General features: G+C 46.7%; 1 protein-coding gene across 4 annotated transcripts in view; it reads right to left on the bottom strand.

The window, feature by feature from the left end:
* RPTOR (regulatory associated protein of MTOR complex 1) overlaps positions 1–12,576 on the bottom strand; it is a 118,956-nt gene that overhangs the window by 13,727 nt on the left and 92,653 nt on the right. For all 4 annotated transcript variants that reach the window (XM_052687521.1, XM_052687522.1, XM_052687523.1 and 1 more), the window contains 5 exons: positions 11,342–11,452; positions 5,744–5,849; positions 4,299–4,413; positions 3,859–3,983; positions 2,524–2,628 (listed from right to left, as the gene is read on the bottom strand). In XM_052687521.1, the coding sequence (XP_052543481.1) occupies positions 2,524–2,628; positions 3,859–3,983; positions 4,299–4,413; positions 5,744–5,849; positions 11,342–11,452 (562 nt within the window). The remainder of the gene's footprint in view (positions 1–2,523; positions 2,629–3,858; positions 3,984–4,298; positions 4,414–5,743; positions 5,850–11,341; positions 11,453–12,576) is intronic.

Below are 12,576 nucleotides of genomic sequence, written 5' to 3'. Positions count from 1 at the left end.
AGTCTCACTCAAGCCGACTGATGTGCAATGAGCTGGGGTCGAGCTACTTCTGAGCGAGAGCATCTGACCCAGCTCAGCACTTGGTGCATTCAGTTCTTTCACCTCGGGCTGCACAGAACAAGGAAGGTCTGCAGGAGTGCGAGAGGTTAAGCTTTGTGCCTCACCCTGTATCATCCCCCATCACGGTCTCTGGGCATCTGTTATTGTCAATACCCCATTGCTTTGACAAGCCAGTGATGCCTCAAGCTTCCAAAGGATGTATTTAGGTACTGCATATTCCTCCTTCCTTTTATAAGAAGGAAAACTGCCTACAAGTCAGTATTCTGCTTGCAACAAGACTGTTAAATTCAGAGATGAGGCTGACACTGGGGAAAAGGATGGGAGTGGAGAGAAGGAAATCAATAGTGGGAGCACACAAACCCCAGCAAAACTCCTGAGCTCTGCAGCTTCAAAGATGCATCTTCAGTTTTATGAGCCAGCGCTGGACCACAACTCAAGTCTTGGCAGCAGAAGATAACTGTTCAATAGAGCGCCTCATTTCCAAGGGGACTTGATCCACATAGCTCTTTTGAACTGAGTACAGTTATTTCTCTCTCCACAAAAATCTGCCCTTTTCTTCTTCTGAACCTAGTTCTATTGCTTCAAAGGTGAAAGGCAAGGGAAACAGGGCCCAGACTTCCTAAGACCTTACTGGAAAGAAAAAGGCAAAACCACCTTAAGAGAACAGATTCAAGTTTCGGCACACTTGTTTTGGCAAGTGTAAACTCTCAACTCTTAGAGCTAAATCAGCTCTTGCTCAGCTCTTAACCTATTTTGCAACGTCAAACATCACTGCTCTCTAACAACCCTTTCTTCTACATTAAAGCCCTGTAGAGAGGAAGGTACAGTCAGCAAATGCTATGTCCTTATAGAAGGTACACGTAGAAAGCAAGGTAGGAAAATGGAGTTAGCCTGAAGGAGTTCAATCTACAGCTGTCAGCATCTTCCCTGAGCACGACTGATGATGCAGCAAGAAGGCAATGTAAGAGCAGTGCAGGGGAATTCCCAGACATCAGCTGTTCAGCTGAGTCCATCACCAAGGAAGCAAGATTCAGAGCCCAGGGATGGTAAATGCTCATCGACATCCTTCATGAAAACTGGAGTTGGCAAGAAAGGAACACGGACCAAGTGAGTGACACCACAAAGGGCAACTTGAGATGACTGCTGGAGACTTTCCTCTCTGCCTACGCAACACGCGCTGTGCATTGCCACTGTTTTCATCCTGCTTTTATTGACGTCTCTGCAAAGAGCAAGTTTGGACCGTGGCAATTTTCTCAGTATGCTGCAGACATCCAGCAGCTTCTCATCAGTTTTGCACACATACTGCAGCGAGGCACAGAGCCTAACGTTACCTCAAATGCAGTTCCTCATTCCTAAAACACCAGAGACGAAACAGGAGGTATTAAGGAAAACAGCAAATACGAGCTCAACAAGGCAGCACTGGTAAAATCCAATGAATAGCTAAAAGAGCTGTGTCAGACTCCTGTGATGAGCCACAAGCTCCGAAATGAGAACTGTCAGATTTTAAGGTCAGAATGAGTGATGGTGGTCATCCTGTCTGACCTCTCGCACAGCACAAGCCAGAGAATCTCACCCAGCAATTCCTGCATTAAGCCCACAAGCACTGACTGAACTACAGCACAACTAGAAAAACCTGTAGCCTTGGTTAAAACCATTCAAGTGACAGAAGAACCCCATTAGAGCATTAGTACATTATCAGGTCTCAGAAGGACAGAATGTCCATCTCCTTCAATATCTTAAAACAGACTTCAGGATTACCTAAACTGGTCTTCTGGTTTCATCCTGTGCACAGCAGGATGTCAATGCTTCTTTTTACATCTTTTTCTAAGTTTCCTAGCATCCAAAGCTGTTTGATGTTTAACTGTGCTGTCGTGCAAGCGCCAGATCTGGACTGCATATTCTCTTGTCACCTCGTGACCCACAACGAGCAGTGGACAGTGAATGCTGGAATTGAGCTAAATGAAGTCAGAGGTGCAACATGCAAAGCTGTGCGAAGGCTGAGCATCCCATCAGAAGGAAAGAGGCAGTATGTGAGCCACCATCCCACCCCGAAGGGGAAGAACAAACTCCTGCCACAAGGAGCAGGGCAGTTCCATCGTTGTTCTACAGATCTCTCCTTAGGAGCAGGCTAGAGGAACACCTGGCCAAGACAGCTGCTCTGAGGCTTGTGAAGGACAGGAACTTTGTGCCCTTCTGCACCCCAGTAAGAGGCTGCTCTAGCTGTTCTTCAGCACGTGTGAGAGGCTGTTGTGTTGAGCTTTTAGTCTTGGTGGTTTGTTTTATGAGAAACAAACGCAAAACTTGGCCAAAGGCCATTCCAGAAAGGCAGAGACTGTTAAACAAGGACGTTACTGGTGGCTGATGTTAAGAAACCCATTTTACTGCACTCATCCTGAGAAAAAAACCATCTCAACACGAATTACTTCTGGCCTCCCATTCCCCTCCTCCAGGCAGAGGACCTACCTCGTGTAGTTGGCAGCATGTCTGACAGCCCCTGCCATGCTGTGACCATCTCTGGGTTCTTCTCCAGGTCTGCAAAGTTCTTCCACACTCTGATGGCACCATCGTCTTGGGAAGCACAAAGAAGAGAACACGATGCCACATCACTGCCAATGCAACCCTCATAATTGTGCACAATAAAAAGAACAGAAGCAACACTGTACTCATAGCAAACTCCAGAACTGAGAGTCTCACCAGAACTTAATACTTTTTATTAGAGTTCTTTTTCCTTTAATCTTATTCCATTAAGTCTGAAGGATTGTTCCGCTGGGAACTGCTCTAAAGGGACTCTTCTCCTTCCTAAACACCTGACATCAGATGTCATTCATCTCTTAGACTAATTTTCTCTAGAACTGTCTCTGTCCTCCTTGCTCCTGCACTAAGAACCACATAAATACTCTCCTAAATACAAAATACAGCCCCACAAAGAAGCTGAATCAAAGCCCAGCCCATCAGCAGCAAATCTTTCAAGTACATCACGTATTTTTCTCAATTTGTTCCCCATCTGTGAAACTTCTGTGCTAAGAATCAATAAATTGAAAGAAAAATGTCCTAAAGGCCCTCTCAAATCCTCTTCCACCTCTCTTAATTATACCCAACCTGTACATTTCAGCATGAAGTTTGAAAAGCTATTGAAAACACTTAGACTGACAGGTTTAGAATGGTTCCTTGGGAGTGAAGCACTTCTTACAGCTTTACAGACCAGTGAATGAGAAAAAGCTCTTCATGCTTCCTTACATGATGCAACAGGGCATTCTGGAGGACTGCTTCCCTGGCTGAGACACAGGGACTAGAAACTCACAATAAACTCAGAGCTATTGGAGAAGTTCAGTGCCTAAAACAATTCTTGTCTGCTCTGGACTCAACCAAACCTGGTTCCTCATACTTTGGCTGCAGCACGATTTTCCCTTCAGCTCTGAAAGCAGCTTTTAACCAGCTAAGGAGCACAGTGCCCAAGAAATGGCACAGGAGGTTGCTGTGAACTTGCCATGCCAGGTTCTACCTCAGAACGCCATAACAAATAAAGCTGTGCCTGGAAATGGTTTCAGCAAGGGTTTGATTTGTTTGCTATCTGAGAACACTGCAGCACTTACATAAGGTGTTCAGATATTTCAATGTTGCCAGGAGCAATTTTCAAGTTCAATCTTGGACGTGCTTCAACCAAGACCACACGGGCAAGGGGAAAGGCCAAATGCAGAGCAGGGAGAGCAGGAGATACAGCACAGCTCCCACAGACCTGAATTCTGAGAAGGCTCCCCAGGTCCTGCCCTGCCACATGGAGGGAGCTGCACCGCTTACCTGTGGCAGTCAGCAGCAAGGAGCAGTCCTGCCCGTTCAGGTACTCCATGGCTGTGATCCTGGTGTACCGTGGGTTCCCGTTGTGGAAATAATCCAATTTCTCCCCTTTCTCCCAGTCCCAGAAGCTGGGGGAGGAAAGAATATGAGGTCAGTTGTTGGCTCTCTGTGTAAGCTCTCAAAGGGATCTACGTTCTGCCTAAGCTAAAAGCTGTGTGCATTGTATAGCAATTCAATTTGTTCTTCTTTGATATGCAGCCTCACTTCGTTAACCACGTAGGCTCACCTTCTGCAAAAGAAACAGAGCACAAGCCCAGCTGTGAGGAACGATCTCAACCCAGGCTCACATGCTCCTTCTGCAGGACTTGGTGCCACACTAAAGCACCAACATGAGCAGCACGAGCCCCACGTGCCCCACAGCCACAGCAGAGAGGAGCCCTTACCAGATACTGTCCTTGTCGGCAACAGCAATGCAGGGTGTGAAGGGATGGAACTTCACCACAGAGGGGACGCCGGGGTTCCTGTTGAGGAAGATCTGATCATCCAGCCGGGAGATGCCTGGGGGGACAGCATGCAATGGGCTCAGTGCCTCAGCGGCCCCACAGAGGGATGGGGCTGCAGAGCTCCCCAGCAGCACTCAGAGACCAAGGCACCCCACAGCCCCAGCCCCTCTGCACTGCCACGCATCTCAGCCTAAGCTACAAACTAAGCACTGAGATGACAAACGCTGGGATCCTTTATTTTGGTAACCGAAGAGAACAAGCAGAGCACACCCAGCCACGTGCAACCAAGGAAATGGGTGGCAATGGGCCCCCAGATCACTTGGTTGAAACTGGTTAAGTTCCCAACCCAACCATTCCACGCTTTTATGAAGTACCAGCTTGTGCTCATACAGAAATCCACTTCTTTTTTTGCCAAAATAAAACAAAATAAACCCACTTTATTCGAATTGCAGCATTCCAGTTTAGCTCGTGGATTATTTATTTAGCCTTTCATTTCAGTTCTTTCAGATTTCAGGCTAATTTACAAATGAAAAATATATTTTCCACTGAGACTTTCAAATGCTGGTTGCAGACCTTTCCCCCCTCTCTTTAGAGCACCTCATGATTTGCAAACAGTGTTGGTAACCCCTGGAACTGCATTTTTTAGCACAGCGTGAATCCATCACACAGAACTGTAAGCTCAAGAGACATCCACTCAGTCCTGGTTAGTTTTAGCATGCATCCATTTAATTTCATTTTCATTAAGGGATCCTAAGTCTATTCTAATTCCTTTTAATATTTCAGACTTAGCTGTTTGTTTTTTTTTTTTAAATGAATATTGGCATTTCAGCTGCTCAAGTCAAGCAAGCAAATATAAATACTGTCTAGATCAAGGTTTTTCTTCAGGCGAGCACAAACAATCCCCTTTTTTTGTATTCAAAAAGATCCCCCAAGCCATTTCCTGGGCTCCAGTTTTAATTCTCTATTATTCTGGTTTATGACACTCTGCAGTTCTGTGACATTAAACTCCCTGTCGAGCCCAGCAAACCTCCAGAGAGCGAAGCACCGCAGCAGGCTGTGCCTCCAGCACCAAGCCCTGCACTCAGCACATCAGTTTCTCCATCTCCACGCACCTCAGTTCCCATCCTGGGAGGAACAGCACCCACAGAAGGGCCCTGCCCTGGTAGATGCAGGCAGGGATCCAGCCTGTGCCAGGTTCTGAGGGCTTGCAGGACAGTGACAAGCAGCAAAACAGCCAGGAGCAGCATGAGCCCCTGCCACCCTGCCTGAGAGCAGGGACCTCTGCCTCTGAGGCTCAGCACAGGTGCCATTCATGGGCATTAGAGCCCAGCGTGGTGCTGGGAGCCCCGGGGAGCTGCGTGCAGCATAGGAAGAGGGGCACTCACCCTTCTGAATGATCTTCTGGGCTTGCTTCCTGACCCGGGCGTTGCGCAGGAACCGCCACTCCCTCTCCTTGCGGATCTGGCTCTCCAGGTCGTGCTCCTCCGGGATCTTTCCACACATCAGAGTGTTCACAACATAAGACAGTAAATCAGAACTCCATGAATCGCCATTCACAAACACATGTGTTCACATCAGACCAAGCCGTGACACCTTAGCATCTCCGTACAGTACGTGGAGGAACTCAAAGGGCATTCTGATTTCAGCCTTCCCATCATCTGTGAAACCTTCCCCTTTCCTTCTGCTGCCCTAATCCTGAGACTGAAGAGAGAGCACGGCTTTGATACAGACTGAAAGCTACGAACACATTAAAATCTATCTTTCAATAGAGAAGTGCAGGCCAAAAAATGCATTGCTTTACTCCCTAATTCCTGAGATGTGTGAATTACCAGCATGACATCCACTGCTAATGGCAACTGTTTTCATTTGCAGGAAAATGATTCCCCTGCGTGGCCTGGGTCTGGTTACACACACACCTTCACTTAGAATGGGTGCCCTGAGCAGCATGTAACCACTCTGACTTATTTTACTGCTTTTATTCAGACTCCACAGCCATTGATGGCTTTCCTGCAGGACCCCACCTGCAGCCAGGGGGCCCACGGGGTGCAAAAGCAGCTCCTGCCAGGCTGCAGGTCATATCCACACCCAGAGCACAGCATTGGAAGGAACAGCCCACTGATGTCACCCACAGCCCACTGCAGGGTTAAGTATAATGTGCCTTTTGCTTCACTCATAAAAAAATAACCAACACCAGCAACAGTGCTGCTCTAGAAACACCTCAGGGTCGATGAAGATGAGCCGTCTTCCTTTGATGAAGGAAATGATGCTGTTCTGGGCAGAGCGAGCCTTGGAGAAGGGTGACATAAAAGACAAAGTTCTTTTGCTCCTTCCCCTTGCACACAGACACACACTTCTTTTTTCCTGACTAAGAAAGTACTTAAATCACCTGCCACTGTTATATCCGCTATCTTCAAAATGTATTATGCTCTGGAAAACAACCATTACGGAGCTGAATTGCTGCTGCTTTAAAATAAGAAACCCACCCTTTCTGCTGGGGAAAAAAAAAAAAGACTATTTCAATTTTTCAAGAATATGACATCTATTAGAAAGGCAGTGACAAACGACCAATAATGTACAGCAATAAACAAACCTAAGATAAAATACATCAAAGTGCATTTGAGAGCACGGAGATTACAGCTACACCTTAATGAAAATCCAGCTTCTCTGGGAATAAATTAAAGTAGGACCTAGGAGGAGGCCAGGGGATGGGCAGGGCACCAACAACAGCACATTTTGCAGGGGGGCACCCAGCAGCTGTCTCAGTTTAGGGCCAAGAAATGCAGTTTGCAGAGGAGCGAGGCACTGCTATGCTCTCTAGCAGATGAAGAATATCAGATCAAAGGAGCTGCCGGGCTTCTCGGGTCTGAAGAAAAAGAACTTTTCCGTGGAGGCTGAGCTGAAAGCTGCTTTATTATCTGATTTCAGCAATACACATTCTTCTTGCAATGAGATCTGCTGAACTCAACTGATCACTGCCAGTACCTGTAACCACACAGAGGTGCTCGGCACCAGTTCAGCTCGGTGTGCTGCAGGTGACAGAGTTTGTGGTTCTGTTTGTGGTTCCGACCAGCTGAGCCCCCAGACCAGCACTGCAGTGAGCACAGAGCTGCAGCACGCAGTGCAATGCAGCACTTCTCCCATTCCCAGCAGCCTGCAGGACAGAGCTGGGTGGGTGCAATAACAAAGAAAGGGGAGATTTAGGTCAGATGTGAGGAGGAAATTCTTTACCCGGAGGGCAGTGAGGCCACGGCATTGCCCAGAGCTGTGACTGCCCCATCCCCAGATGGGCCTGAGGCTGTGGATGCAATCTGGGCAGCCTGGGCTGAGCTGGCAATCAGCTCGCAGCAGGGGTAGGGCTGTGGGATCCCTTCCAACGCAGGCATGCTGTGATTCTGTGATGATTTTGTAACCCCACAGAACACATTGCAAGGGAACTTCTGGTGGTGCAGAAGCACAGGATTATGTAGGACATGCATGTAATAGAGTGGTGACCTCCAGCTCAGCTGCTTCTGGCTGGAAAACCAGAAATTATTATTCAAAAGAACCAGCTAGTTAGGCTCATTATTCATGCCTTTGTCTCCCCTCCCATCCAGCTCGCATTTAAGCATTAGAAAGTCATTTTAGTAAACAACAGCCGGGCTTTGGCTGCTGCTCAGCTCTCCTCCGAGCAGAGCTCCCAGAGGTACGTGGGAGTAGCAAACTGTGCTACACGATGAGGATCATGACATGGCTCCGATTCTCTGCATCTCTCAGCTTCCACTCAGACATCAACCAGCGACCGTCCCCAAACCTCCCACCAAGTGGTGTCATCTGAAAGCCAACCCAGCTCTTTTTTAACAGCGTCCTTCCACGTCGGCGTGGAAGTCGGTATTTGGATGGGAGAGGGGAAAATTCAGCAGTCTGCTCCTGTAGTAAATACAGTTTGTCCCTGCACAGTGTTACTGCAGCATCGCACACAGGGCTCCCTCCTCCACCAGGACTTTGAGCAACAGCCAAGACAGAGAGCACAGAGCGCTGAAGTGAGGGCTGGGATTTTTCAGGAAGGATTCCTTATGTAATTCTCACCTTCCAGGATCCTTCCCAGCTCCTGCCTGCATGTTCTGCCAGCCCTGCGAGCAGCAGATGCTGGCTCTGCTCTCCTCGATTCAGGGCTTCCTGACAGCTGGCAACAAGGCTTTCCTGTGCCACGCGGTCCAAGGCTGCCCGTGGTGAGCAGAACAGCCTTTTGCCATCCCAGCTTTAGGAAGAGGAACGACTTCTGCAGAGATCAGGGCTGTGGTAGGTAACTGCTTTTCCTGGCACACCGAGAATTTACAGTGCGGTGTTTTCTTCCTCCATGTATCTGATTAGATAATCGATAAATCAAAGGCAGTTATGATGGCCTGAATCCCAGCCACTGATTTACGCTGGAAATTAATCCCTCCATCTTTCCAATGAAAGCATTCTCATAGCGAGGTCTATGAAGCAAAGCTGAATTCATAAATTAAATATGACTAAGATGCACTCACAGTCATTTTATGTTTATTCATTACAGGAATAGTTGTCTTATCTTTCCCTGTTTATGATGGTAGGCAGCATCTCCAAATGAAGTATTGGAATTGCACATCAACGTCATCTTTTTCCATCAGTACTCTGCAGACTTTACTCTTTGCCTTTTTCATGAGGCTAAAGCTCTCAAAAGACAGCAGCTGCAAGCCATGGCTGTTTGCTCCTCACTGCTGCAGGAACAGATTCTAGGAAAGGAGCACTCTTTGGACATTCAGCCAAGACTCGAGTTACAGCATGGCCAGGGCTGCCTGGTTACACAAGCAGCAATCGAGATGTGCCAAAGGAAGCTGTAGTAGAGGGACGCCTCCCTGTCCCTTGCACATGTACCACCCACTCATTACAAAGCCCCATACAGTTCCCTAGCAGTCAGTACAACATGCAAACTTCTTGGCACACAGACCTCCACTTGGCCTCTTGAGGCTGTTTTACAAAAGTAATGGGCAAATCAATTCACTTCCTCATTTCATTAGGAAACACAGGTTTGGAGCAAACCTTACCTAAAACACTGCTGCTGAGGACGCTCTGTGCTCAGAAAATGCAACCCAAGGCAGTGAATGTCATCAACCCAAACCACGGGAACTAAGAGAACATACACACTGCTACTCCTGCTCTTAGAGTAAAAGCTGAAGAGAGAGATCATTGTGCACATGTTCTGCACAGGGATGTAGCCTGGAGCATCTCAATTCTCACGGTGAGACACTGAACTCTTTGGGACTCACTACAGTGAAAGGAAAGCCTGAAATTTTCATTTCCAGGACTCCTCCTCCCTGGCTTCTATGAATTAGTATGAGAACACTCCGTATGTTTTCTTTCCTCCCCCAATTTTCTTAATTTTATGCACTTGGAGTACTAAATCTATATATATATATACACACACATACACAGCTCCCCATCTACACATTTAAACTGCATTTTGATTGGCTGTCTACTTGATTTATTGCATTAATAAGACACCCCTCTTTTTCCTTAGAAAGTAGACAAATGTTTTTAATAAGAACTAAGGGATGGAAGAACATCCTCCTGTGTTTCTTTTACTCTCCTCTGGACTTGAATTGAGACAACTGAAACTCATCTTGATGCGAGAAAACCCCGCTATAAAGCTTGACCGAGCCCCATGGGCCAGATGTATTTCCTAATGAATTATTCTGCTAATGATATCAGAAGAAAGTTAATTTCACTAGCAGCTCAGGAAGCGTCAGGCAATCGCTCTACCATCTAGTTTTTCCTCCTGGTGATTTTCTAAACAAATTAAAGCTACACGGAAACCTCGCTGCCATGTAACCGGTTTTCTGATAGCCTTAAACTTGGGGGCAATTACCTCACCTCAACACCTAACAATGTAACGTGCCTAAAGATGGAAAGGAGCAGTAACAGATGGCTCAGTGGCAATTCTTAGACGAGGCAGCACGTAAAATGTGCCACTTCTTTGCATATTCTGAAGATTTAAACATCAGCGGTTGCATAAAAGCATCCACTGCTGAGTCGCTCAGGTGGTGGCATTAATACAAACGATGCATTATAGTTCACATTAATTGCAATACCTCCAAAAGTTAAGCTGAAAGTTCTGTTACAGTTTGTGCTGCTTGAATCCCAAGGTACCTTCATTGTGGTTGCTAATACCAAGGCAAGGTTTGATGCTTACTTTGATTTCACACTTAAGATTGAAATCCGATCTTTGGCTAAAAGATTCTGGGAATGTAAGTGCTTATTTCCAGTCATTGACAATCTCTGCTCATCTCTGAAGAGCTTTGTTTTGTCTCATTGTTTTGTCTATTATTTTTTTTCCCTAGAAGAAAGCTTTTGTGCACCTCTCACTTCACATAAAACCAACTTAGAGTTACCAGAAAGCACTCACTTCTAAAGAGATCTCAATGGAGATTTGTCATTTACAACCCTCATTCTTTGCTGTAGTAAGTTTGTTTTTGTTGCTGAACTTTGAAAAGAATAATGATTGTTCTGAAGCTTTCCCCATGCTGTCCTGTAGACTTCCAATAGCCATTCTCCTCGCTAAGGTAAAGGAATCAAGACTGGGTGCATGTAAGCACAGCTCCCAAGTCACACTTGAGTACAGAGCCATGCCTCACTTCAAGGGCAGGGTGTGTTCTGTTGTCCCCATCTCCATTCAAGAACCCCTCATTTCTACATTCTTTCTTGAAAGCATTCTATGCATGCAGGGCTTTTGCTTGGGCTCTGTTCCTACTAATAATACCTGACCTTTCTGGCTCTCACTGCCTCTCCTGCTCTCTGTGATAGGCAGTGGTCACACAGCTCACCAGAGCAGGATGATAGAAATACAGCCATTCCTTTCCCTTCTCAGCCAGAAGAGGAGAAGAAGGCAAAGTGAACAGATGAGGCCACTAGCCTATGAGAAGAACCAGCACCTCAACCTTTCAGGAACTGCAGTGTCATGATTCAGAAAGACAACCAAGCATTACCTTCATGACAGGCTGAGCAAAGTACTTCGCGCTCCAGTCACAAAACCCCGTCTGCACTGTGGCTGAAATGAAACTTTTGTGTCCAACGGTATCATCAGCATCATCAGTGGTCTGTCCAGAAAGAGAACAGGATGTTACCCCACGTCCATCTCACTTGCACAGGCAAATTGTACACACAGTGACACCCAGACTGCCTGTGGCAGAGAAAAACCCTCAAAAACATTGCTGAGGATACCAAGATTTCTGTGTCTAGCTCCACGACCACTGTCATTACATTAAATGTTCAGAAATGCACAACCTCTTCTGCACAGCACACGGCACAGCCAGGCTACAGCATGAATCATGAACCCAAGTGTTTGTGCATCACAAAACCAACTTCCCAGGGTGAGGTTTCTCGTGGTCTACACAAGAACCTGGCATTAGAAGCAGTGGTGAAGGGAAGGTGATTCAGGCTAACCCACCTTCAGATCAAGGCCACGTGTGCATTAAATGTCTATTATAAAGCATAAGACATCAAAAAAGAAGAAAAAAAAAAGAAAAAAAAGAGATACCACTCCATTGACCCAGGCTTCATTCAGGTTTTCTGAACTCTGAGCCATGCTGTTGCTGCTATCCCTGCTAGAATTGAAGGTGTTCCTATTAATGCTTTGACAAATCTTTCTTGGAATCACACAGAAGCATTGGCTTTACGCAAATGCTACTTTAATAAAGAACAGTTCATTCCCAGAAGTCAGAAAACCTGGAATCTGCCATGTACTCTCGGCCTGTGGCTTGCCAAACACACCTTGCCACTTCCCAGCTTCCCCTTCCATAATGCCTTTTCCAGTTTCCTCTCACAGAGCAAGCACCAGAAACATCCTGGAAATGCTCTGAAGTAGCAAACATCAAACCACTGTCTGCTGGCTGGATCCGGGGCACTGACCAGGAACAGGCTGCCAAGGAGGCTGTGGATACCCTGTCCCTGAAGGCATTCAAAGCCAGGCTGGATGTGGCTCTGGGCAGCCTGGTCTGGTGGTTGGCGACCCTGCACATGGCAGGGGGTTGAAACTAGATGATCATCGTGGTCCTTTTCAACCCAGGCCATTCCATGATTCTATGATCACTGCCAACTGCTACCTTTGAGTGATGGCCACAAGTGCACCTGAGTGTGCTTGGACCCAACCATACCTGTCTGAGATAACTCACCTAAAGTCAACTGAAAGTGACATTCAGAATCCACTGTGCATATTACTGCA

Source organism: Tympanuchus pallidicinctus, unplaced genomic scaffold (assembly GCF_026119805.1).
Source record: "Tympanuchus pallidicinctus isolate F22 unplaced genomic scaffold, pur_lepc_1.0 scaffold23, whole genome shotgun sequence".
NCBI classification, from domain to species: domain Eukaryota; kingdom Metazoa; phylum Chordata; class Aves; order Galliformes; family Phasianidae; genus Tympanuchus; species Tympanuchus pallidicinctus.
This window is presented reverse-complemented; position numbering and strand designations above follow the sequence as displayed.